General features: G+C 48.0%; 1 protein-coding gene and 1 pseudogene across 1 annotated transcript in view; both read left to right on the top strand.

Annotated features, from left to right (window-relative positions):
• Positions 1 to 27,658, top strand: part of LOC137631754 (HEAT repeat-containing protein 1-like) — a 622,900-nt gene that overhangs the window by 11,996 nt on the left and 583,246 nt on the right. Inside the window, exons 2-3 of the mRNA XM_068363681.1 lie at positions 6,180 to 6,337; positions 15,044 to 15,260. Coding sequence (XP_068219782.1) covers positions 6,196 to 6,337; positions 15,044 to 15,260 — 359 coding nt within the window. The 5' untranslated portion in view covers positions 6,180 to 6,195. The remainder of the gene's footprint in view (positions 1 to 6,179; positions 6,338 to 15,043; positions 15,261 to 27,658) is intronic.
• LOC137632096 (5S ribosomal RNA) lies at positions 2,648 to 2,766 on the top strand (annotated as a pseudogene).

The following is a 27,658-nucleotide window of genomic DNA, read 5'->3' as shown; positions in this document are numbered from 1 at the left end:
CTTCACAGGATCTCGCGCGTCGACCTCCTGCTCGCCAGCGATCTCCTGCTTGCCAGCGATCACCTGCTCGCCAGCGTTCACCTGCTCGCCAGCGCACACAGGCGATTTTAGTATCGCCTATTCGCCAGCGTTCTCCCACGCGTCAACGATTGCCTACGCGCCAGCGTTCACCTGCTCGTCAGCGCGCTCAGGTGATTTTGGTATCGCCTATTCACCAGCGTTCTACGCGTCAGCGATCACCTGTTTCTCGGCGATCTCCGGACGCCCGTATGTGTTACAGCCTGCGCGCCAACGTTCTCCAACGTTTCGTCAGCCGGAGGTTCTAAAGGGATATGGTTCGCCGGCTACTAGCTCGCCATCGCGCGATCGCTCACCGACGCATGCTGCTCGCTATCGCTCGCCAACGCGTCGCCATGCCACAACGCGCCATCGCCTACCTGCGCGTCAGCGCTCACCAGTTCACCACCGATCTCCTGTTGATCCACATCGCCAGCGGTCTTCCTCACCCACGCGGCAGCGTGTTTCCTCGCCATCGCGCCAACGCTTGCGTTCGCCGCCTCGGACACGCACTCATTCACCTGCCCACCCTTGCGCCCACTCGCCTGCACGACCGCTCGCCTGCGCGCCCGCACGACCGCTCGCCTGCGCGCCCGCGCTCCTGTGCGACCATCGTTCGCGGCGAATTCCGCAGCTGGGGGTAGCAGCAGGAACGCCTATTCCTAGACAACGCTCGGGATCGCCTCCACCCAAACACAGGTTGGTAGTGCAGGACAAGGATACTACTGAGGAGAGGTTAGTACATCATTCTTCCCCACCTTCTTTTCAGGCAGGTACTGTGGGGTCCACTCCAAAGGATCGCCTGATCCCTTTCCCTTTAGCGAGGATTTCGGACTCTGTGTCCTTGGAGCAACAGACTTGGTTTGGTCCTTGTCGCAGGCGTTAGTGAGGGTTATGAAACCAGCACTCGCCGACCAAGGTAACAAACCAACGGCTGTCTCTCCTACGCTGAAGAGAAAGAGAGGAGTGGACTTCGTGGTGACTTCCCCCAGGGCGAAGTTGGTTCCCAAGAGGTCGGTCGCGAAGGCCCCTTCTCCTGCTCGAGGGCTTTCTCCTTCTCCCGTGGACGGGGCCTTTCTGTCCTCAGGTGAGTCCAGTGGGGCGGTAGTCTTCCCCTCGGCACCAAGGGGGGAGACTTCGCTTCATGGAGGAGAATCATCTCGTGAGGAAGGGGCCCCTCGAATCTCTTTGTTGGGATCCTGTATCCCTCCCAGGAGGGAATCCAAGGACTCCAAGACCGTCCCGAAATCCTCCTCAAGGATTCGCCAGGAACCCACGACTACCCGGGGGAATGTCCACGTTTTACCCCAGGAAGAGATCCCTGGGGCAGGAGACTTAGCTGCCAGCCCGCAGGGAGGAGAACAGCAGGAATCCGAACATACCTTCTGGCAGGTCCTAAGCCTGATAAGGCAACTTAATGGGCTTATGGATCCAGTCATCGCCCCCCGTGAAGGCAAAGACACGATCTTGGATGAAGTGTCTGACGTTTGGAAAGCCCCGAAGTCCAGTACGGCTCTGCCCTGGTCTCGGGGTCTGAAGAATGCCAGTGCTAGGGCCATCCTTGAGAAGAGTTTGTTTGTGCCCAAGGACAGAGACTTAGACAGCGGCTGTGCGGAGGAAGTCGACTTCCGTTTTCACTCCTCCAAGGCGCTTTCTTCCAGACTCTGCAGGGCTCCAGCGCCTTTTTCTTTCAACCACGTCGGCCTAAGTTATCGGCTACGACAACTGAGACAAGGTGTCCAATTGCAGTTTCCTCCTGTCGAGAACAGATGGCACGGGAGGCTCCCCCAGGGGGGGGCATAGTCCTAGAGGGAACGGCAGAGTTCACGAACTCTAGGATTGCAGGTTTCACGCTGGGAGGATGCTTAAGGTTACTCATCCGGATGACAGCTTCCCGATGCCCATTCCCGCACGATCTCTGTGATCAGCCAAGGATATCGCGCCTGCCGTCTCTGTCAGCGAATTCAGTGTCTCTGAACCTCTATGCCATAGCGTCGGCAAGAGTTGCCCAGTTGGGCAGAATGATCCATACCTTAGGCGAAGGTCCTCCATAGGATCATTGACGGCTTCACCCCCGGCTTCTTCAGTCGATCCTTTCTTGTAAGGAAGGATCTGAGACGGGAGTTCCGTAGTCGACCTCTCAGCCCTGATCAAGTTTGTCGAACAAACTTCGGCCAGCGTAGAACAGCAGAATCGATCAGACTGGTAACGAGGCGACAGGACTCCTTAAACCCTGGATCGGAAGGACGGGTACTTTCAGTTTCCATTCCATCCATCTTCCAGGGAGCTCGTGGAATTCAGCCTAGACTGCAGGTATTCCTGCTTATGATGCAGTGTGGCGATCCCGCCGTGGCATCGCAGGTTTTTTTCCCCAGAGAACTCTCCCTGCTTCCCTCATGGCCGCTCAGGTGCAGGCTTCCGCCTCCTTCGCTTTTTGGAGGGCTGGTCAACTCCGGTAGGCTCGGGTTCGACCTTCTTCAGCGCCGGGACAAGCTTCCGGATGCTTACCATGAGTGTGGGTTCATGGTATTTTGCTAGGAGCCTTCTCTTCTTCTGCCTCAACATCTGGAGTATCTGGCCATGATATTGAGTCAACGGCCTTACCACGTTGGAAACCCCGCTTCTCGTCCGTCCAGCAAGGTTAAGCAACGTCGGTTCTGGTCGGTACTTGGATGGGTGACCACCTGGGGATGCCAGATTCTGTTGCCACATCCTCCGAGCCTTCCCTTCAGTTGACTGTGGCAAGGCTGAGGAGAGTCGCAGTACCTGTTCTCAGTCAAGCAGGACTTTCAGCCCTACCTTGGAACGTTTCTTAGTTCTCCTTTCCTCATTGACCCGTCTATAGTCCGAACGGTCGCCTCAGGATAAGTTCCATGTGGGGCGGTCCAAGTTCCGGTGGTTTCAGGCAACGATTAACCGGACTTCCTGGCCCCTATGGGACCAGCGGAACTATTAGACCTGCAATGGGTGTTGACCTATGGAACCTCTTGATGGGAGTGGATATTCTCGTCCTTTCCCCACATTCTTGATGCTGTTCTCGGACTCGTCAAAGAAAAGGGGGGGAGGGGGGGGCCATGTTCTGGTCCAGGCTTATGGTCAGGACAGGCTTAGGGGCCGTAGTCTGGCCCCTCTACAGATCCTACAGCTCCTGCCGAGTCGCTCCGTGCGCATCGACTTCATGATTCTGGCGTGTTCTATCCAGCAGGGGACGCATTTTCACACCTTCACATCTTGCAGTAGAGATACCGAGATGATTGAGATACTCTCAATACCACCATCGGCTCTCTCATTCCAGGCAGAGGAATGTTCTCTCCGACTATCCGAGCAGAGCCTCGTAGAGAGAGTGTACATGGGGGTCTTTGGCCTTGAGTAACCAGCAAGTCCTGGTCTGGGGGACCTGATCGCGACAGCTTGGAACCTCAAGCTTCCGCTGTTCTTCCCCCCAGTCTCAGACCCCGAGACTCTGGCAAGATGCATTCCGGTGATGGTGGGACAACTTCGACGCCTGCGTCTTCCCTCCTTTTTGTCTGTGGAGAATGGGTCTCAACAAGACCAGGTTGCCTGTCAACCTTTCAATTGGGAGAGCTCCACTGGGACTATGCGCAGAACGGTTTCTGGACCCTCTGCTTCCCCTGACGGAACTCCCGGGAGAGCTTCTCCCACGGCACAGACTACTCAAACAACCACACTGCAACATCTTTCACGAACCAGGGCGTCCCTTCGGCTTCATGCCTGGAGACACTACGCCTCCTCCTCAAGAAGAGACAACCCGCTACAGTCGCGGGACGGAGGTCGCGTCATCTGCGATAGTCATCCGCAGGGGTCTTCCAGGCAAAGTGAAGAGTCTTCGGTGGTTGGTGCCGTGGGAGATATACCTCTTCTCCAGCAATAACGGTCTTATTGCCTTTCGGCGGGAGGAAACTCCTTTCCGCTCTCGGCAATGAAGCCTGTCGCTCTGCCTTTCCCTGACCTTCAGGCTTAAAGGAATAACGTTTTCCTGCCCGCTGGATCTTTCCTCGCTCATGCGAAGCTACGATCATCCCTGCCCTAGTCGGAGGGAGACCTCCAACTTGGAGCAGGGCTCGGACCTTTTAGTCCCTTAAGAGATCTTCTCAAGACCCTTTACGACAGGCCTCGGATTGTATTCCGTCTTGGGTCTCCTGCTCACTCTGGCCACGGCCAGTGTGTATGCAATCTTCTTGGTCTCGTATGACTCTGCCCTTTCTAAGGAAGAGGGGAAGGCAACATTCAGGTTCGCTCCTGAGTTGTTGGCTAGACTCAGAATCTTGGGGTCCCGGCCCTTCGGTCCAATTCCTTCAAGATTTCGAGTCTCCATTCTGTATCTGATGTCCCAAGACCTTCTCTTTCTTGCCAGTAAAGGAATCGAGAGGTTAGCCTTGGGAACAGCTGCAGTTTGTCCTCAGTTGCAGCCGATTTGGGAGCACAAGGAGGACACGGGGGAGAGTCACCAGTATACCTCTTCAGCTCGGACTCAAGGACATTCATCTCGACCTGTCTCCAGACCCTCCCCCGTCACGTCGCCCTACAGCACGATGTTGGATACATCGCAACGTCCCTCGCCTTCGAGTAATACTACTCTGTGACGCAGGTGCTACAAGCTGGAGTCTGGAAGCGTCTAATGACCTTCGCAGCCCGCTTCCTGCAGGGCGTGACCCACAGGAGTTTCGATAAGTTTTCTATCGCTCTGTGGTGGCTACACAACAGCTGGTCTAACCTCAGGCTCCTTTTTGGACAGGTAGCAGAAGGTTGAGGGCATTGTTATCAGGTTTTAGTCTGCATGAACGAAAGAAGTATGTCTGGCCCTTATTTCTTTCTTCATCATCCCCTCTACGGGGAAGCAGCATCCTGGTCTCTGCATAGCTGACCTCGAACCTCTGCAGGTAAACCATGCTTCCTTGTGTTCCGAGTATTGAGTCAATACTGTCGCGTCCCCCATACCCTGACGAGGTGGTATTGGGAACGTCCTAACCCAGAGTTCCTTCTGGAACTCCAGGTCAACTGCCTAGGACGGGTCACACTTCTTCCTTCACACACAAGCTTATGTAGGCCACACGGTTCCTTGCGGAGCAAGGAACTTAGTGAGGTGCAGGGACTCCTTTTCTCGAGTGCGACTCACTCGGATTCTGAGTCCCCGGGTAAAGCCAAAGCCAGTATGGCTGGGGACTTTCCACCCTACCTAAGGGGTAAGTCACCCAATGTAAATAGCGTGGTTTGTATTTCGGTTACGGAACAAATGACAAATTCGAAGATAATTTGTATTTTTCCTAACCATACAAACCTTAGCTATTTACACATATTTGCCCGCCAGCCCTGTCCCCCAAGACAAGTCCTACCTCTAAGTGAAAGTGAGCATTCACCTGTGTGTGAGGGGGGGAGGGGTAGCTAGCTACCATTCCCCTACCCCCCCGCTAACTAGCGGGGGGGTAATACACCCTCGTTAAATTCTAATGGCTCGCCATTTCAGCTGCGCTAAAAGGTAAACCCAATGTAAATAGCTAAGGTTTGTATGGTTAGGAAAAATACAAATCATCTTCGAATTTGTCATTTTGATAGAGGTTCCTGTATGACCATCTGTCCTATTAATAGAAACCTAGACTATCACCTGAGACACTTTTCTAAGGTTTTTAGGAGGTGGAGAGGGGTCATCACTTCTGCACCGCCACGGATCCAAGTGTTTGACATCCCGGGATTTTAAAACAGCCAGCACGATTATAGCAACTTCTTCAGTCCTAAGGAGAATTCTCCTAATAAAAGATGAATGAATGAATGATTTTTTTAATTACCTGGCATCATAACATCAGTGGTCATTGATGTCAATATTAAAGGATGAGTGTTTGTATTGGTGTAGGAACAAATCACAAATTATAAAAGTGACGTATTTTCAACCACCTTGCGATTCCTAGGTGAAGGTGATAGTGGCTACTCAGCATGCTGGAAAGGTGGCAGGACTTACTTGCCACCCGCCAATAACTAACGACACATCGTAATAAATTTTAACAGCTGAGTTTCAGCTTTGCAAAAATTGTACCCTATAAAAGGACTCAGGCTTGTTTAGTTAGGAAGATTACACATTATATTTAAGAACTGTGTTATTTTTTCAGATTATACTCATGAGCTATGGCAACGTCTTTAGCCTCACAGCTACAGAAGTTAGCTACTCCACAGACGACCATATTAGATGAAAAGAAAAGAAAAGGATCTTTACTCTTTGATCCATCAGAAGCAGCAAGTTATGGAAAAGATGTTTATTATGATATTGGTAAGTTCTTTTAATTTTTAATCAAGATCAGATTATAATTAGACTTTGGTTTGCAGTTGAAGTAAAAATTGTGCTTAATATTGATTTATCAACAAATCCTAATTTATAATTGTTCCGTAACCGAAATACAAACCACGCTATTTACATTGGGTTTACTTTCGGTGTAGCTGAAATTGACGAGCCAATAGATTTTAACGAGGGTTAAACTACCCCCGCGCTAGTTAGCGGGGGTAGGGGAAGGGGTAGCTTGCTACCCCTCCCCCCCACACACCGGTGATTTGCTTCACTTCACTTTTGGCTCGGACGATGTGCAGACGTGTCTGTCTATCGTCCTCGTTTTTGACAGCCTTAATCTTTTCTTTGCTTTTCCTCAGTTTTGTGTGTTTGAAGTTGGCCTCGCCCTTTGGTGTTTATCATACGCAAGTGCCCTGGGATTGCCGGCCGCCCTTGCGGTACCTTCATGTCTGTGGTGGATACCGATCCTCACACCCTTTGCCCGCAGCGTCTAGGCCAACGTTGTGATAGTGAAAATACATGTAGTGAGTGTAGGGAGTGGTCTGCCTCCCAGTGGGAGAGGTTTGGCTGCCGGCGTAAGAAGAAGTCCAAGAGAGACCGTTCTCCTTCAAGGGTTGCCTTGAAGGAGGAAGGCTCTCGGGACTCTTCTTCCGCCGCCCATACCTCCTCCGAAGCTCCCCCTCGTCCGGCTCCTAGTGTGCGCGTTCTACGCGCCATCGCTCGCCAACGCGCCATCGATCGCCGACTCGCCATCGTTCCCACGCGTCACAGGTCTCCAGGACACTATCGGTCTCCTGGCCCTCAGCGGTCTCCTGAGCGCTCTCGTTCGCCCACGCACCAGCGCGTTCAGTCGCCAACGCGCTCACTCGCCAGCTCGCCCACGCGCCTGCTCGCCCATGCGCTCACTCGCCTACGCGCCCGCGTGCCGGTTCGCCCACGCGGGATCGCCCCCGCGTTCTTTTGTCTTCGCGCGATTGCGCGCCCGCACTCCAACAGCCCCTCACGCGCGACTCTCTTGTATCACCCTCGCGCGAGCGTCAGCACGACCCCCGTTCACATTGGGTTCCGCAGCTCGTGGCAGCAGCAGGGACACGTGTCGCCAGGTCGCAGTCGGGATCGCCTCCACCTAAGCGCAGGTCTCTTTTGCAGGACAAGGAAGGACCTTCGGAGAGGTCAAGGCAACTTTCTTCCCCTTCTTTTTTGCAGGAAGGTCCAGTGGTGTCCACTCCGAAGGATCGCCTGATCCCCTTCCCTCCAGCGGGAATTTCGGACTCTGTGTCCGTGTCTCGGCAGTCCTGGTTTGGTCCTCTGATGCGGGCATTAGTGAAGGCTATGAAGCCGGCACTCGCCGATCTAGGACACAAGCCAGCGACGGCCTCGCCCCCGCTGAAGAGAAGGAGAGGAGTGGACTTCGTGGTGACTTCTCCCAGGGAGAAGTTGGTTCCTAAGAGGTCCGTCAGGAAGGCCCCGTCCCCTTCGCAGTCGTTTTCTCCTTCTCCCGTAGACGAGGCTTTTCTGTCCTCGGGAGAGTCCAGTGAGGCGGTGGTCTCCCCCTCGGCACCAAGGGGAGAGTCACCTCCTCGTGGAGGAGAATCGTTTCGCGCGGTAGGTGCCTACCAGACCTCTTTGCTGGAGTCTTGTATCCCACCCAGGAGGGAACCTAAGGACTCCAAGAAGTTGCCGAAGTCTTCTTCACGTATTTGTCAGGAACCAGCCAGACCCCGGGAGAACGTCCACGTGTCTCCCCAGGAAGAGCTTCCGGGAACAGGAGACTTAGCTGCCAGTCCGCAGGGAGGAGAGCAGCAAGAGTCTGAGCATGCCTTCTGGCAGGTCTTGGGCCTGATGAGACAGCTCAACGGGTTCATGGACCCTGTGATCGCCCCCCGTGAAGGCAAGGACGCGGTCCTGGATCAGGTTTCTGCTCAGAAGCCCCCAAAGGCCAGCGCGGCTCTGCCCTGGTCCCAGGGGCTGAAGAGTGCCAGAGCCAGGGCCAACGCTCAGCTCGCAGTACTTGCTTCCATCAGTCGTTCCTCTGCCGGGAACAAACTCCTCCCACCTCCTTGTCTCCAGCAGAGGAGGTATTTTGAGATCATGGGGGAGTCTAGCCTCGCTCTTCCCCTCCACCATTCGGTAGAAGAGCTTACTAGGGGAGTTCCTCTTGAGAAGCTCTCCGCCTGGCAGGTGACGTTCTCGGCGTCGGAGATCCTAAGCCATGAGAAGGTCGCGAAGGGTGCCATACAGGCCACTTCGTGGCTGGATGTCTGGCTAGGTTCTCTGGTCATCCTATTGCGCTCTGAGGATCTGTCTGAGGAGAGCAATAGGAAGGCCCTAGAGACCTTCCTCCTCTCGGGCACTCGCTCCATCGAGTTCCTGGCACATCAGGTTACCAACCTGTGGGCCAACTCGGTGCTGAAGCGTCGTGATGCGGTGACCGAGAAGATCCATCCGAAGGTCCCCGCCGTGGATGTCAACAGGCTCAGGCACGCCTCCCTCCTTGGGGGAATTTGTTTGAGCCCCAGGACATGGAACGAACAACTGAGAGGTGGAGGAAGTCTAGCCAGGACTCCTTTCTCCAAAGGGCCCATGCATCTCGGCCCTACAAGCCTCCAGCTCCGCAGCAACATCAGCAGCAGCCTCGCAAGACACCGAAGCAGGTGCCGGCAGCTAAGAAAGTGGTGTCTAAGCCCCAGCCCTTTCCTGCCAAGGACAAGAGGGGCAGTAAGTCCTCCAAGGGGGGGCAAGACTCCTAGAGGGAGCGGCCTCGGCCGCAAACGCTAGGAGTGGCAGTCCCCCCGCGTGTCCACCTGTGGGGGGATGCCTTCAAAGTGGCGTGCACAGGTGGCAGCAACATGGGGCCGATGCTTGGATGGTCTCCGTGATCGCCAAGGGTATCGCGTCCCATTCACGACATCTCAACCTCCCCTGACAGCGAATCCAGTGTCGTTGAGCTCCTATGCCATTGGATCGGTAAAGGGGCTAGCCCTTCGGGCGGAAGTCGAGACCATGCTCAAGAAGGATGCTCTCCAGGAGGTCGTCGACGGCTCCCCAGGCTTCTTCAGTCGACTCTTTCTTGTAAAGAAGGCGTCTGGAGGCTGGAGACCCGTCATCGACCTCTCAGCTCTGAACAAGTTTGTCAAGCAAACTCCGTTCAGCATGGAGACAGCGGACACGGTCAGACTTGCGGTGAGACCACAAGACTTCATGTGCACACTGGATCTAAAGGACGCGTACTTCCAGATCCTAATCCATCCGTCTTCCAGGAAGTACTTGAGATTCAGCCTAGACTGCAAGACCTACCAGTTCAAGTTGCTGTGCTTCGGTCTCTCCACTGCACCTCAGGTGTTTACCCTGATTTTGTCTTGGGTGCACAGGAACGGCATCCGTCTCCTCCGTTATCTGGACGACTGGCTGATCCTAGCAGACTCGGAGTCGACCCTTCTTCGACACTGAGACAGGCTTTTGGGACTTTGCCAGGATCTGGGGATCGTGGTAAATCTCGAGAAGTCCTCTCTGCAGCCGTCCCAATGACTGGTTTATCTAGGCATGTTGTTAGACACCAATCTCCACAAAGCCTTTCCATCAGACGACAGGATAGCAAGGCTGAGGAGGGTGGCAGAACCCTTCCTCAGGCGAGAAGAGCTTCCTGCCCAATCGTGGTTGCGTCTCTTAAGTCACCTGTCCTCCCTGGCCCGTCTGGTTTCAAACGGCCGTCTCAGGATGAGATCCCTGCAGTGGCGGCTCAAGTCCCGGTGGAATCAAGGATCCGATTCCCCGGACTTCCTGGTCCCGATAGGACCTTCGGAACAGGCGGACCTGCGGTGGTGGTTGGTCGACGAGAACCTGTGAAAGGGAGTGGATCTTCTCGTCCTCCCCCCAGAATTGACACTGTTTTCGGACACGTCAAAAGAAGGGTGGGGGCGCACATTCTGAACCAGAAGACCTCAGGCCTTTGGTCAAAATCAGAAAAGTACCTGCACATCAACCTGCTAGAAATGAAGGCCGTTTTCCTGGCTCTTCAACAGTTCCAACGGACCCTGGCGGGTCACTCCGTGGTGGTGATGAGCGACAACACCACGGTAGTGGCTTATATCAACAAGCAGGGAGGTACTTTTTCGCAGCAGCTATCCCATCTTGCAGTAGAGATTCTGAGGTGGACCGAAGTCCACTCGATAACACTATCAGCTCGCTTCATTCCTGGCAAGAGGAATGTGCTCGCCGACAGTCTGAGCAGGGCTTCGCAGATAGTGAGTACCGAGTGGTCTTTGGATCCTCAGATAGCCAACAAAGTCCTGACTTTGTGGGGTTCCCTGACCGTGGATCTGTTTGCGACAGCTTTGAATTTCAAACTGCCCCTGTACTGCTCCCCAGTCCCGGACCCCAAGGCACTCTGGCAAGATGCTTTCCAACAACGATGGGACAACATCGACGTGTACGCCTTCCCACCGTTCTGTCTGATGAGAAGGGTGCTCAACAGAACCAGACTATCGGTCAACTTGTCGATGACTCTGATAGCTCCGCTGTGGCATCACGCGGAATGGTTCCCGGACCTTCTGCAGCTCCTGACGGAGCTCCCGAGAGAACTTCCCCCATGACACGAGCTACTCAGACAACCACATTGCAACATCTTCCACAGAGCCGTAGCCTCGCTTTGGCTTCACGCCTGGAGACTGTCCAGCGTCTCCTCACGGAGAGAGGCTTTTCGCAACAGGTTGCAGAGACAGTGTCTCGGCACCTGCGAAAGTCCTCTGAGGGAGTCTACCAGGCGAAGTGCAGAGTCTTCTGTGGTTGGTGTCGTGGGAGGGGTATCTCTCCACTCGATGCCACTATTCCAGCAATAGCGGAGTTTCTTGTTTATTTGTGGGAGGAAATGCGCCTTTCGGTCTCAGCGGTGAAAGGCTATCGCTCAGCCTTAAGCTTGGCTTTTAGGCTGAACGGAGTGGACATTTCTTCCTCGCTGGAACTCTCTCTACTCATACGTAGCTATGAGCTTACCTGCCCTCAGTCGGAAGTGAGACCTCCTCCTTGGAACGTGGTTCGGGTTCCCAGGGCTCCTAAGAGACCTCCCTTCGAACCATTACGCCAGGCCTCTGATCGCCACCTGTCTTGGAAGACAGCTTTCCTGCTTGCTTTGGCCCCTGCCAAACGAGTTATTGAACTTCATGGTCTCTCGTACGATGTCGCCCATTCAAGGGTATGGGGGGAGGTAACGTTCAGGTTCGTCCCTGAGTTTGTTGCCAAGACTCAAAACCCTTGAGTGCCGGACCCACGGTTTGACTCTTTCAGGGTCGCTAGTCTCCGTTCTGTAACAAGCGACCCAGACCAGCTGCTATTATGTCCAGTGAGGAGTCTGAGGTGTTACTTGAAGAGAACAGCTGCAGTTCGTCCTCAGGTGCAAGCATTGTTTGTTAGCACAAGCAGGACGAAGAGGAGGGTCACCAAGAACACCATCTCGGCTTGGATTCGAAGGGTTATCCATCACGCCTTGAATCCAGACCCTCCTCCGTCACGTCGCCCTAGGGCACACGACGTCGGGGGCATCGCTACGTCCCTGGCCTTCAAGAGAAACTTCTGTGTGACGCAGGTACTTCAAGCTGGGGTCTGGAAGCGTCAGACGACCTTCACAGCCCACTATCTGCAGGACGTGACCCACAGGAGCCTCGATACTTTTTCTATCGGCCCTTTGGTGGCTGCACAACAGCTGGTCTAGCCTCAGGCTCCTTTATGGACAAGTAGCAGTAGGTTGAGGGCGTTGTTACCCGGTTTTAGTCTGCGTGAATGAAAGAGTATGTCTGGCCCTTACTTCTTTCTTCATCCTCCCCTCGCTTGGGGAAGCAGCATCCTGGTCTCTGCATAGCTGACCTCAACCTCTGCAGGTAAACCATGCTTCCTTGTGCTCCTAGTATGAAGCTTAATACTGTCGCGTCCCCCATACTCTGACGAGGTGGTATTGGACTCGTCAACTTCATAGGACGAGTCACGCTCTTTCACAACTTATGTAGGCCACACGTTCCTCGTGAAGCGAGGAACTTGTGAGGTGCAGGGACTCCTTTTCTTGAGTGCTACTCACTTGGAGTCGGAGTCTCCGGGTAAAGCCAAAGTCAGTAAGGCTGGGGACTTTCCACCCTTCCTAAGGGGTAAGTCACCCAATGTAAATATCATGTTTTTTATTTCGGTTACGGAACAAATGACAAATTCGGAGATAATTTGTATTTTTCCTAACCATACAAACCTTAGCTATTTACACATATTTGCCCGCCAGCCCTGTCCCCCAAGTCAAGTCCTACCTCTAAGTGAAGTGAAGCAAATCACCGGTGTGTGTGTGTGTGTGTGGGGGGGGGGGGGAGGGGGGGCAGCAAGCTACCCCTTCCCCTATCCCCGCTAACTAGCGCGGGGGGGTAGTTTAACCCTCGTTAAAATCTATTGGCTCGTCAATTTCAGCTACGCCGAAAGTAAACCCAATGTAAATAGCTAAGGTTTGTATGGTTAGGAAAAATACAAATTATCTCCGAATTTGTCATTTAAGTAGACCTTTAACCTATCAGATTCTTCCAGATAAGTAATGAGAACCTTAATATATAGCTGTCTTTTCACCTGATTAGTATGTCTCTTTTACAGAATCGTATCTCTGATTACCCAAACTGATGATTGTCCTATAATAACTAGCCAGCCCTCTCTTCGAAAAAACTGCCAAGTTTCACCCAAAACTTTTATTTTCACCATACTTCTTCATACAACAATTTTCATCTCTCACTCCATTCAGACTATATTTTACAGTCATAACACTTGAGAATTTTCTTATATTAGGCTTCACTCTTACTCAATCTGCCTGTCTGTTTTCTCCTCACCTATTTAATAATGAATGCAGAAAATCCTTGCTTTTACATAGTCCTTTCCTAACAAACATTCTCTTTCAAGCTCTTTTTTGTACAGTACTCTCATCACCCCTTCCTGCACCTTCAGTATCCCAAATTTTCTTCATAATTCTGCCACTCTTTCTTCCATTTTCTCATTTGCTATTCTCAGGTTATCTTTCACTCTGTCCTCCATCTTTTTCACCAGCATCCTCAGTTCTTCATTTTATTTCCTCAACCTTTTATTCTCACATTCTTTCTTCTCTCAAAGCCTTCAGTTCTTGTTCCATACTGCAATATTTCCCTCACGCTTCCAAACATATCTCACCTCAGTCGCTATCCTTTCTGATCCAAATGACAATAACTTGACACAGTTATGCCCTAACTAGCGTAAGCAACCAGTTAAAACTGACAGCTAAATATTTAGATAGATACAGTATGTACACACTCACATATGCAGATTCAATTCTTCCACCCTTCCCCCTTTCCCCCTTTCCTAATTACAACCCTTTCACCTGGGTACGACTACTCTCTCTCCTCCCTACCTGAGGAATGGAGAGAGTCTGGAGTACAGTAGTTATATGTCTTGCCGCCAAACGTGACTGGAAAGATATATAATCTGTATACTGTACAGTATATATTTATAGCCAGACACTTGTTCTTTGTTATATAGGGGAGATGAGTATAGCTCTTAGTTGGTACCAAATATTTTGTGGAGAATTGGAACACCATGGACTAGAATCAAACACACTTTTACTTTTTTTTTTTTTTTTTCAACTGTCTATTCACATAGCGTACCTACATTTTCATATACTGTATTCACTTATAGTAAACACATTTTTACCTACAGTTTTAATCTCAGACTTAACCTTATAATTTTTTTCATACAATGGATACCGTATTACACCATCAAAATTTCACTTTTACAGTATCAGAATGAAAATGCAACTTAATATCCTTATCAATGCCACCAATTTTCAACCCAGTAAACTTGAATACTCAAATTACTACATGTAAACAAATGCTTGCATCTTCCACCAGAACCTGAATATAAAATGTATAACAACACAAGGATGCTACAGTAAATTTTCATAATAATACCACAAGATTGCTTTTTTACTAAATATAGAAATCTTTATTACACTTGTTATAATGACTCAAAATATATGCAAGTTATCTCATAGGATGTCACAATGTTCAAGGCACTAAGTACAAGTACTGCATTCAATTCATCGCCTGTATATCATCATTTACTCATAACCACTTACTCCCAGCCAAATTACTGCACAGTGAATTTATATGGCTACTGATTAAAAAGGCAAAAAGCAATCTTAAATGTCTGTACATATTGCACCAATTTTTTTATATCTTGACTGACACAGATATGTGTCTCTGGAAAGATGAAAAAGATCCGCAGTCCAATCTGGCACATTCCTTATAAGAACGTCTGAAGTTCTCAAATACCAGTGCACACACAAATTGGTCCCCAAAACAATCAACGCTGGTGCATCCAAATAGGGAAATGCCACATTTGCCAACTTTTTTTATCCTTGTAGCTCAATATTCCTACAAAAGAAGACAAAATTGTGTGAAACGGTCAAATTTGGAGGTAAATAAAACAAATTAAAACACTACAACTACATTCTGATTCTAACCATAGCTTCAGCTTTTATATTGTAATGAAACAAGAATTAAGAAAGTATTTTGTATATGTATTATGAAGTACCATGCAAATTAATTCAATTATACATCAACCTATTTCTAAACAAACTCCCACTGATTTTTACTGACTTTAGTGTTTAAGTGTTTACACATCTAATCCTTTTTTATCCTTTCACAGGTGTTTCTGGATTTGAAGAATTACTAAAAGTTGATGACAGATTTAAGTCATTCAAAGATACATTGTTTGGAAAGGGTTCAAAGGATTTTCAGCGTGTCATTACTGACAAGGAACTTAATACAAAATTGGATAAGGAAATACAAGAATTTCTTCTCCTTTTGTCTCCATATCTGGAAAAGCAAGCTTCTATAAAAGCTTTGGAATGGCTAGTTTACAGGTGAAGTTCTCTGGTTTTATTTCATTATGGCATTAATTTTTATGTTTATTTTGTATATTTTTAGGAAATTAATTGTGTTCATAGTAAGTACTCTGTAATTATTATATTGGCTACAGTGCATTGCTACATATTTTTTTTTTTTTTCAAAACTGCATTTGTTTTGCAACAGACTTATACATATTAGTGTAAAAGCATATATATTAGCACAAATCACAGTTTAGGTGAGGATCTTATTCCTTAAGAAAACCAGGACTCGGCTAAATGAAGAATGTGTTCAACTTAGCGCTTATGGGATTAAGGTTGTCAATGAAACTCAAGGCTTTAAAGGGAATGAAGCTTTGTTTGTAAAAGAAAACCTTTCTTAGGATATTTGATTGATAAATAGGTAACTACAATTGTTCTGTTACTCATACAAACCTTACACTATTTATTTGGGATTATCCTTTTGGTGAAGCTGAAACTAGCTTTAAGAGTTTTAGCAAGATGGAACTACTTCACCGCTAGTTAGCGCTGGGGGAGTTAGGAGGGGTAGCCGGAGTAACCGGCGAACACAATCACACATTTTTGAGTAGTCTGGTCATTTTTTTCTTTTGGCTTGGAAAGGATAAATGTTCATCTCTCTCCTCCCAACTGTTTTGACTGGCCTTTGACTTTCCATTTTTCAATATTAAACTTAGCCGGTGATCATATAGCTGTCAGCTCTGCTGCCCGACAGAAAAACCTAAGGACAAAATACGCCAGCAATCGCTATACAGGTGGGGGTGTACATCAACAGCGCCATCTGTCGAGCAGGTACTCAAGTACTCCATGTCAACACAGAACCAATTTTCTCTCTGTCGTGCCACTGGCAAGACCTACTAAAATACGCTGTTACTAACTGGATTTGTTTTCACAACTATTTGGTGAAGTACACTATTCTAGTTTTGAGCTTTCGCTATGCAGGGGTTTTATCTTCATCTCAAAACTTGAACTCGTTTTGGATAGATTTAATTATGGTGACTAAGAGAGTATGGACTCTCTTTCACTTTTAAATGGCCGACCCTTCCCTTAGACGGAAGTGTGTTTAGGTTTTTAGTAATTTTGCTTAACACGTTATAGATCTATATATTTTATATCTCTCCGCTTTATTAGGCCTCTTCGATTAACTTTCCATTTATTATAAACATATAAAAAGAAATTTTTATGTTTTGTTTATTTGCGACCTTTCCTGATAGTAGGCGGTCTTAACTTGGAACCGAAGTTAATCAACGTTGAGCCCGTTATATCGTATTTAGCCTTTAAAGAATTTAAAACTTTTTAAATTTAATGTTTTATGAAAGAATTTCTTTGATAGTCTTCGTACTGTTTTCAAAGATGAACTAACGTTTAGTTTTTTTAGACTACGCAGTTGTTGACGTTCAGGACGTTCAACATGCGCTCTATCGTTACGATAGAGAGAGAGTGTATCACGGTTTCACTTTGCAGTAAGAGTAAATCGATTCTGACGTTTCGTTCATTCTTTCTTAGCTTAAATAGTTTAAATTCTAAATTAAAGGAACTTTTTATTTGGAAAACCTTTCAGTTTTTTCCTTTAGCCATATAACATGTTTTTTTGACGATATGTAATTGGGCTCTTCTCTCAGGTGCGAAATCAAGAGAGAAAGAGAGAGAGAGATAGAGACGGAGGGAGAGAGAGGAGAAAAAACGTTCCGTTCAAGCGGGTAACGTTGTTCTCGTGTCACTCTCCTCCCTAGTCGCTGTACGGGGAAGAAGGTAAAACGTTTCTAGGGTTTTATTCTTGTCCCCAGGCTATGTGCGGTGAGAGATTGTAAACGTAGTTTAATTGAACTAGTGTTTAGTCTCTTTCCCAGCCACTGAATTCTTTATATGTTTTCTGTTTTTGCTAGTATTAATGAGCTGCATTATACGACTGTTTTCGCAATTACTACCTTTTAATGAAGGGTAGAATTGCGTGTTTCAGGTAGAAATCAGTAAAAGTTTCGATTTCAGTGAAATAAGTGCAAAACAGAAAATAGAAGTGATAAAGTGATATGCGCAAAGTGTTACAGTGTTGCGTCCGAGGGTTCGTCTGTTCGTGCCTGTCGTTCACCTAGTCCGGGACCTCTTGCAAGCTCCCAAGCCCAGGGGAGAAGTAATGTCGAACGACTTATGGGTTCGTCAGGCCTTGATCAACGAACATACGTTTCCCTCCGTGGTTTTGGGCGTATCTACCCAAGATCGCCCCACCCACACAAAGACGAGAGAGCCCATTTACTTCTCGTCTGCGGAAGAGGTTTCTCGTAAGAAACCATGGACCAAGGTCTCGCAGCTTATTAAGTGCAAGTCGGTCCCTTCCGCGCAAGTCCAACGGCCCAGTTGTAGCCACTGGGTCAGTTCGGACTCGCTGCAGTCTTCCGACGACTGCTCACCTCCTAAGAGAGGCAAAGCGGTACCGCAACAGGCAGTAACACCGTCTGTTGCCGCACCTGCTACTGTAGACCCTAAGTGGTCTTTGCTACAGTCTATGCAGACACAGTTAGCATCTTTTATGCAGGAGTATCGTGCGGAGAAGGTTGACGCTGCACCCGTTAGCCTACAACCAACCAAGGTTGTGCGTACAGTAGACGCTGACGCTACCTGCTCCCGCACTCCGCCTGTGAGAGTTCCACCACCCATGCGCAGTGTACCCTGCCAGCCGCACGTTGACGTTCACAGACGCACGCTACCCTCCGTTGACGTTCACGAGATACCACAACAACAGGAGGGTGGAGTTAAGTTGCTTTGTTTTGACGCTGTGCGTCAACCTCCGCATTCTAGAGTTGTTTTGACTGCTCAGTATAGACAGTCAAAGCAGTCTCGAGTGAACACTGTATGTCCTCACGCTCCTGTTGTGGTTGACAGTTCAGTTGTTGACAGTTCACAGTCTATCAAGCAGTTACATGACGTTGCCTTCTGGTCTGCTACTAATGCACCAGTGCTGTATGTCCTCACGCACCTGTTGTGGTTGACAGTTCAGTTGTTGACAGTTCACAGACTGTCAAGCAGTTACATGACGTTGCCTTCTGGTCTGCTACTAATGCACCAGTGAGAGACTCACTGAGATAACCTAGCTTTTATCGGACAAGGTTCCTGTAGATGAGAAAGTGCTGTTCTCCCTCCTACTGATATTCCTCTGTCATTTGGAGAGGAGCCTTAAGCTGCTTAGCCTCCTATGGACTTTAATTAAATCATGATGATTTTTTTAAGGATCTTCGTCCGGATCTTGTAACTGCTGCTCCTCGTTCGCCTAAACGTCAGAACTTACACTAGGCCTAGCTACTTCGAAGCCGTTGTTGTTAAGCTAGTGCTCTCTCGCTCTCCTAGAGAGCGTTACGTTGGCTAGGCGACTGGTTTTTGCACCAGGAGGAGTTTTAGGGATACAGCCTTTGATTTCCCTTCTTTTCAACTGGCTTATAGAGCGAGAGTCTGATAGGACACGAGAAAAGTTCTCGGCTTGGAAGTTCATGCCTCTGCCCAAATAGACTTCTCAATTCTGGTAGACTCGCCCTGGCGCCTAGCCAGGAGACGCTCCAAGTTGTTTACAGGTCAACTTCTCAGCTTTTGTCGAGCCTTTGAAGTTTTGCTGTACTATTATGTCACACATAACAAGGCTTCCAGGGATGGTAAATGGTTCCGCCTCAGTCGCTAACCCCGTCTGTTGCCACACCTGCTCCCGTAGACCCTTAATGGGCTTTGCTGCAAGACATGCAGTCCAAGCTTGTGTCCTTGATAGAGGACTTAAATGCGGAGAAGAACCTTCTGGCCAACAACCTTCCAACCGGTTGGTTGTGCGCCCTGTTGCGCTGAGGTATCCTACTCGCGTCTGCCAGTTGAGGTGGTTCCTCCACCGATGCGACCCAGTGTGGGTTGCCAGTCGTACGTTGACGTTAAGCGACGCTCGGAGGTGGTTGTTGACGTTCAGTGTGTCACTAGGAAGACGTTCAACAACCAGCAGAGGTGACTTGTTGTGACGCAGTGCGTCAACCTCAGCAACCCGGTAGGGTGTTGACTGCACAACCCAGCAGTCTAGACAGTTTCGGGTTGACGCTGTACTTCCTCGCGCACCCATGGTTGTTGACAGTTCACAGACTGTGCAGCAGTGCCATGATTTTGCGTCCGGCTCCGTCACGCATCCACCAGTGCGACCGGATTCAGCGAGTCAGACGTTGCCCACTCCGTTGCCGTTTCCTCATCAGTTTCGGATGAGGAACCCTCTGGTGAGGACGTTGCTGAACAAGACGATCAGCCCTCAGCCCTGCTATCCATCCAGAAGATGCTGAAGAAGGAACGCTGCCCAGTCAGGCTGTGGATGAGTCTGGTAGGGACACTGTCATCCGTGGATCAATTTGTGTCACTAGGAAGTTTACACCTCCGTCCTCTTCTATACTATCTAGCTTTTCACTGGAAAAAGGACAAGACGCTAGAAGCGGTCTCGATCCCGGTTTCCGGAAAGTTAAAGTCTTGTCTGACTTGGTGAATGGACTATATTAACCTTAGAGAGGGTCTTCCCCTGACTGTTCAGACTACCAACCACATTCTCTTCTCAGACGCATCGGACGTAGGCTGGGGTGCGACATTAGACGGTAGGGAATGCTCGGGATTATGGAACTCGAGTCAAAGGACAATGCATTTCAACTGCAAGGAGCTACTGGCAGTACGTCTGACCTGGAAAAGCTTCAGGTCTCTCCTTCAAGGCAAAGTGGTGGAGGTGAACTCGGACAACACCACGGCTTTGGCGTACATCTCCAAGCAAGGAGGGACCTACTCTCTGACATTGTACGAGATCGCAAGGGACCTCCTCACCTGGTCAAAAGGTCTAGACATTTCAATAGTAACGAGGTTCATTCAAGGCAACTTGAATGTCATGGCAGATTGTCTCAGTCGGAAGGGACAAATAATTCCAACAGAATGGACCCTCCACAAGGATGTAGGCAAGAGACTTTGGGCCACCTGGGGCCAGCCAACCATAGATCTCTTCGCAACCTCGATGACCAAGAGGCTCCCAATATTTTGCTCACCAATCCCGGACCCAGCAGCAGTTCATATAGATGCCTTTCTACTAGATTGGTCACATCTAGATCTATATGCATTCCCTCCGTTCAAGATTGTCAACAAGGTACTGCAGAAGTTCGCCTCTCACGAAGGGACAAGGTTGACGCTAGTTGCTTCCCTCTGGCCCGCGAGAGAATGGCTCACCGAGGTACTTCGATGGCTAGTAGACGTTCCCAGAACTCTTCCCCTAAGGGTGGACCTTCTACGTCAGCCACGCGTAAAGAAGGTACACCAAGGCCTCCACGCTCTTCGTCTGACTGCCTTCAGACTATCGAAAGACTCTCGAGAGCTAGAGACTTTTCAAAGGAGGCAGCCAGAGCGATTGCTAGAGCAAGGAGAACATCCACCCTTAGAGTCTACCAATCGAAGTGGGAAATCTTCCGAAACTGGTGCAAGTCAGTATCCGTATCCTCGACCAGTACCTCTGTAACTCAAATAGCTGACTTTCTCTTATATCTGAGGAAAGAACGATCTCTTTCAGCTCCCACTATCAAGGGTTACAGAAGCCGTCACAGAGGCTTAGATCTTTCCAACAATAAAGATCTACAGGACCTCCTTAAGTCTTTTGAGACCACGAAGGAGCGTCGTTTGGTTACACCTGGTTGGAATTTAGACGTGGTACTAAGATTCCTTATGTCAGACAGGTTCGAACCGCAACAATCAGCCTCCCTGAAAGATCTCACCTTAAAGACTCTTTTCCTGATATGCTTAGCCACAGCTAAAAGAGTCAGTGAGATTCATGCCTTCAGCAAGAACATCGGATTCTCATCCGAAACGGCTACATGTTCTACAACTTGGTTTTCTAGCCAAACACGAGCTGCCTTCTCGGCCTTGACCAATATCGTTCGATTTTCCAAACTTATCGCATGGTTGGAAATGAACTAGAAAGAGTCTTATGTCCTGTAAGAGCTCTTGAGTTCTATTTAAAAACCTTTACGAGGCCTGTCTGAAGCTTTATGGTGTTCAGTTAAGAATCCATCTTTGCCTATGTCAAAGAATGCTTTATCCTATTTTATCAGACTGTTATTACGAGAGGCTCATTCCCATCTGAATGAGGAAGACCAAGCTTTGCTGAAGGTAAGGACACACGAAGTTAGAGCTGTCGCAACTTCAGTGGCCTTTAAACAAAATAGATCTCTGCAAAGTATAATCGACGCAACCTATTGGAAAAGCAAATCAGTGTTCGCGTCTTTTTATCTTAAGAATGTCCAGTCTCTTTACGAGAACTGCTACACTCTGGGACCATTCGTAGCAACGAGTGCAGTAGTGGGTGAGGGCTCAACCACTACAATTCCCTAATTCCATAACCTTTTTAATCTTTCTCTTGAAATGTTTTATTTTTGTTTTTGGGTTGTCCGGAAGGCTAAGAAGCCTTTCGCATCCTACTTGATTTGGCGGGTGGTCAAAGTCATTTCTTGAGAAGCGCCTAGATTAGAGGTTTTGATGAGGTCCTTTAGTATGGGTTGCAACCCTTCATACTTCAGCTCCTAGGAGTCGCTCAGCATCCTATGAGGATCGCGAGGCTCAGTAAGGAAGACGTACTCAAAAAGGCAGAGTAATTGTTCAAGTCGACTTCCTTACCAGGTACTTATTGATTTTATGTTTGTTATTTTGAATAACTGCTAAAATGGAATACAAAATACTTAGCTCTTAATGTAACACATAATGCTGGTCTCTACCCACCCCCCTGGGTGTGAATCAGCTATATGATCACCGGCTAAGTTTAATATTGAAAAATGTTATTTTCATTAGTAAAATAAATTTTTGAATATACTTACCCGGTGATCATAAATTAAAGGACCCTCCCTTCCTCCCCAATAGAGACCCAGTGGGCAGAGGAGAAAATTGGTTCTGTGTTGACATGGAGTACTTGAGTACCTGCTCGACAGATGGCGCTGTTGATGTACACCCCCACCTGTATAGCGATCGCTGGCGTATTTTGTCCTTAGGTTTTTCTGTCGGGCAGCAGAGCTGACAGCTATATGATCACCGGGTAAGTATATTCAAAAATTTATTTTACTAATGAAAATAACATTTTTTTTCTTACTTGCATTTCTATATATATTCATCCACACTTAGCTCCTACTACAGAATGGCTTATATGCCATGTGCCTCAAGGAGGAGGTTACTGCTACCTCCTTCACTTTATGGTACTGTATAGGACTACCTTGCGAGCCGACTTTGCATGGATAGAAACTGCGCTAGTTGCGCAGGCTCCGGCAGTGAATCGGAGCTTGGACGCAGCTGTGGAGGCAGATTCAAGGAATCTGCTTTACCTGCATCGGGAGACCCCAGGGGGTTACCGCCTCTCTCATGTGCCCTCGGACCTTTGAATGAGCACCTTCAACCTCCATCCGCGGAACTCTTTCCTGTAGAGACAAATTTACCCAACCCTTCACAAGACTTAGTCTTGTTTGTCAACTCGAACAGTAACTTATCCGTAGTTGGAGCTCTCCCTTCGGCTGGACTTGTTCAAGAGGGATGTCTTTCTTTCTCAACCTCAAGTAGCGTTTTTCCATTAACGAAAACAACCTCTCCTACGAGCTCGAAGTACTCAGCTCATTTTTTTTGCCAAGGACAGAGAGCATACTCTCTTGTCTCTCCATCCTCCTTTGGTGGGTGGGAAACGGTTCTCTTTACCCTCGCGATCAGGACATCTGGTCTCATGGGAAGATGCGGTTCATCAAGATACTGGCAAGCTTCTTCAGTCACTTCTTACAGAATTCTCCAGTTTTAGCCTTCCCCCAGGGAACGAGTTTGATATTCAAACTTTGTCATGTGAGGAGACGGCTTGCTGTCATATAAAGAGTTAGCCCATGACTTCCTGTACAAGTTTGTCCACTAGGACTCATACTCCCAGCCTTTTTTCCTGGACATCCATCTTCAGGCCTGTCATGTCGAGGATTGGTGCTTCAGTTTAGATAGCACCGTAAGTTTTCACAGGGTTTTTTTACCCTTGGGTCAACCTGCCCCTTCAGGATCGGCCTCGTTCTCCGAAGACTTCGGGACGACTGGTTGATCCTAACAAACTCGAGCTCATCCGTGACATTTCGAATTTACCAAGATCCGAAAATTAGAATAAATCTCATGAGAGACCCAACTGTCATATCAAATTTGGGTATCCTTAAACATGGTCGTCAGCCTGCTGAAACTTCCGCAGGTTTGCCAAGACCGCGTCAGTCTCTGTCGAATTCAACCTATTCAGGAACAGCCAGAAGATCCCAGGTCCTTCAGCACCAGGGATCTTCCTTTCTTCTGGTTCTTTACAAGATCCGATCAAGAGACTGTCCTGGTTAGTAGGTTGCCAGACAAGAATCTCACCCGAGGAGTCAACCTTCTCCTTTTTTCCCCAGGTTTGATGCTTCCTACAGAAACATCAATGAAAGGGGGCTAGGCCACGTACGGTACTACACGTCCTCAGGACTATGGTCAGAACACAAATGGTACCGTCTCTTGATCTCCTGGAAAAGGCATTTTTTTCATCCCTCGGAAAGTATCGCCCATGGTGACGGCAGAGATTCTCCTGTTTTCCCATTCACAGGAAACACTTCCTTCACCTATTTGGTTTCCCCTTCGGAGGACCCTGTCTACGGAATTTGGAATTTATCCAATCCACCCCTTCGTGGGAGACTCCCTCAGCCAGCCTGTGTTCAGAGACTTTCCTTCTTTCGGGAGGCAGCACGGATAACAGTGACAGGCATTGATCTCTTCTTCCTGCGGGAGAAAGACTGCTTTCGCATGTTAGGCTCCCTTTGAGCAATTCCTCTGGGGATAAATGGCTTCTCCCATACCTGCCACTGAGCAGGCCTCGTTGGCAATCTTGTCTCATTAAGAGACTTGGCTAGCCCATCAGACTCGTCTTGCCTAACAGACACCTCACGTCCAGTGACACGCCTACAACTCACAACGGAGAACCCATTGAGGACTTCCTTTATGACTGGATCTACTCTATCAACCACAGGTGAACATCTCTCACTAGGGTAGTATTGCTGCAGCCCCCACGTCTGGGGGACTATCTAGCTCCATCTCTCTTGGCAAGTACAACCCCTTTTTGCAACAAGTTGTAAAGAGTAAGTTTGGATACCGAAGTTTTCTTCGGTTTGTCTTCCAGACCAGGGAATCGTTTTCTCTGTGGTGAGGATTGTGTAGAGGTTGTCTCTTTTCTCGAGGGCGCTATTCCATTAATAGACCCTTGATTTACCATTGGGAGGAATTCCGCTATTGGACTTAGGCGATGGAAAGCCATTGCTCGTTCCTTGAGCATCTCCTCCAGACCTGAAAGCTAACATTTCTTCCATGTCGCCAATCGATACTCTTCACAGAGTTTGAGGCTACATACCCTCCACAGGGCATGGGTTTCTTCCTTCAGTCCTGGGGGTGCCCCCTGATGACCCAGGACTCCTAGACAGCAGATCTTCACCTGATCTCAAGGACAGGTATCTCATGGTGTTACCCTCGGCCAAGAGAGTAGGCGTACCCTATGAGTTACCCTCAACATCTCTCACTCACGGCAAGGAACAGAGTAACGTCCGACTTCTTTCCAGACATCTCGAACCTCAAGTTCATGCCCTTCAGACTGGAAATCCTTCATAGTGTGATCAATGGTCCGCATCAATGGCTTTACGCCAGTGCTTAACTTGATACTCTATCTCTAGGAAGATATAACAGCTCGCCCTAAGGGTTCAGCACGCTTCGCCAAACCTAGAAGGCTCAAAGTAGGCTCACCAGGAACATGTGCGTGACTGGGAACCACAAGGTCATGGTCATTGAATCCTTCCTTTTCCTCATAAAGATGACCTAGAGCTCATAACATTAAAGGTAGGAATACTCCCCTAACATTTACAAGCAGCTACTCTGGGATGTAGGCCATGCCATGGGCAAGGTGAAAGCATTACTGACCTTCACCTCCCACTTTCTGCAAGATGTGACCCTCAAGAACATGCAGATGCTCTCCATTGTCCCTGTGGTTGCTACACAATAAATGGTTTATAATTCCTCTAGTTCCTTGATGGCCAAGTAGCAAATGGTTAGGGCAGAGTTAACCAAGGATAAGCCTGGTATTATTTACAAAGAATGACTGGCTCTTTCTTTCTTTCATCTTCCCCCCTCCCCCCCTACAACTCCTACAGTACTCTGCAAAGCTGACCTCCACTGTCTGCAAGTACAGTGTAACCATTTCGCTTTTGTAACAGGGTATAGATAGATATACTTCTTGTATCCCCATATCCTCTGGCGAGGTGGGATTGGGTAACATCTCTGGTTACTTCTGAGATTTCTACGTTTCTGAGAATGCTTTCCCCAGACTAGTCACATTGCTAGCATCACACATTCACTGAAATTGCTCAGGCCGGTAACCGTGCTTTGCACGTTTAGTTTAACAAGGTGTCAGGGTTTCTCTCTGTTACTTGTTGAACACATTTGGAAAAACCCTGGGTCAAAGACCAGCCAGTTATTCTGGACTTTTGCACTCCTAAGGGGTGAGTCATCCCCAGTAATTGGCACAAGGTATGCATGAGTGTTGTAATAAATAACAGTTTTGGAAGTAATTTGTATTTTTCTTAACATATACAAACCTGGAGCTATGTACAGTATACAAATTGGGCTACGAGAGAGAGAGAGAGAGAGAGAGAGAGAGAGAGAGAGAGAGAGAGAGAGAGAGAGAGAGAGAGAGAGAGAGAGAGAGAGAGGGAGGGGGGGGGGGGGGGGGGGGGGAAATAAATAAATGATGAGAACAAATTAACAGTAAATCATTCTAAAAACAGTAACAATGTCAAAACAGATATGTCACATATAAACTATTAACAACGTCAAAACAGTTATGTCATATATAAACTATAAAAAGACTCATGTCAGCCTGGTCAAAATAAAATCATTTGCTGCAACTTTGAACTTTTGAAGTTCTACTGATTCAACTACCCGATTAGGAAGATCATTCCACAACTCGGTCATAGCTGGAATAAAACTTCTAGAATACTGTGTAGTATTGAGCCTCATTATGGAGAAGGCTTGGCTATTAGAATTAACTGCCTGCATAGTATTACGAACAGGATAGAATTGTCCAGGGAGATCTGAATGTAAGGGATGGTTAGAGTTATGAAAAATCTTATGCAACATGCATAATGAACTAATTGAACGACGGTGCCAGATATTAATATCTAGGTCAGGAATAAGAAATTTGATAGACCGTAAGTTTCTGTCCAACAAATTGAGATGAGAATCAGCAGCTGAAGACCAGACAGGAGAACATTACTCAAAACAAGGTAGAATGAAAGAATTGAAACACTTCTTCAGAATAGATTGATCACCGGAAATCTTGTAAGACTTTCTCAATAAGCCAATTTTTTGTGCAATTGAAGAAGACAGACCTAATGTGTTTCTCAAAAGTAAATTTTCTGTCGAGAATCACACATAATATTTTAAAAGTCATACAAATTTAAAGAAACATTATCAATACTGAGATCCGGATGTTGAGGAGCCACTGTCCTTGACCTACTTACAATCATACTTTGAGTTTTGTTAAGATTCAACTTCATACCCCATAATTTGCACCATGCACTAATTTTAGCTAGATCTCTATTAAGGGATTTACCAACCCCAGATCTACATTCAGGGGATGGAATTGATGCAAAGAGAGTAGCATCATCTGCATATGCAACAAGCTTGTTTTCTAGGCCAAACCACTTGTCATGTGTATATAGTATGAAAAGTAATGAGCCAAGAACACTACCCTGTGGAACACCGGCTATCACATTCCTATACTCACTATGGTGCCCATCAACAACACCTCTTTGAGGTCTATTACTTAAAAAATCCATAATAATGCTAAGAAATGACCCACCCACTCCCAACTGTTTGAGTTTGAAAACAAGAGTCTCAGGATTAACACGGCCAAAGGCAGCACTAAAATCAAGGCCAATCATACGAAGTTCCTGACCACAATCAAAGGATTTCTTTACCGCATTGGAGATTGTAAGAAGGGCATCACATGCTCCAAGGCCTTTACGAAAACCAAATTGCAAACTAGGGACTAGATGATTACCTTCAGCAAATCTATTAAGACGTTTTGCCAGAAGACGTTCAAAAACTTTAGATAATATGGGAGTAATGGAAATTGGGCGGTAATCAGTTGGACTTGAGCTACCACAAGCACATTTACATAGAGGAGTAACATTACCAATTCTCCAACAATTGCTAAAAGCTCCTCTTCTTGCTAACTTGTGCAAAATAACAGAAAACTTTGGAGCTAAGAAATCTGCAGTCTTTATAAAAAACAAAGGAAAAATACCATTTGGGTCTACACCTCCATAAGCATCAAGGTCCATCAACAG

The sequence above is a fragment of the Palaemon carinicauda genome, chromosome 40, assembly GCF_036898095.1.
Source record: "Palaemon carinicauda isolate YSFRI2023 chromosome 40, ASM3689809v2, whole genome shotgun sequence".
Lineage (NCBI taxonomy): Eukaryota > Metazoa > Arthropoda > Malacostraca > Decapoda > Palaemonidae > Palaemon > Palaemon carinicauda.
This window is presented reverse-complemented; position numbering and strand designations above follow the sequence as displayed.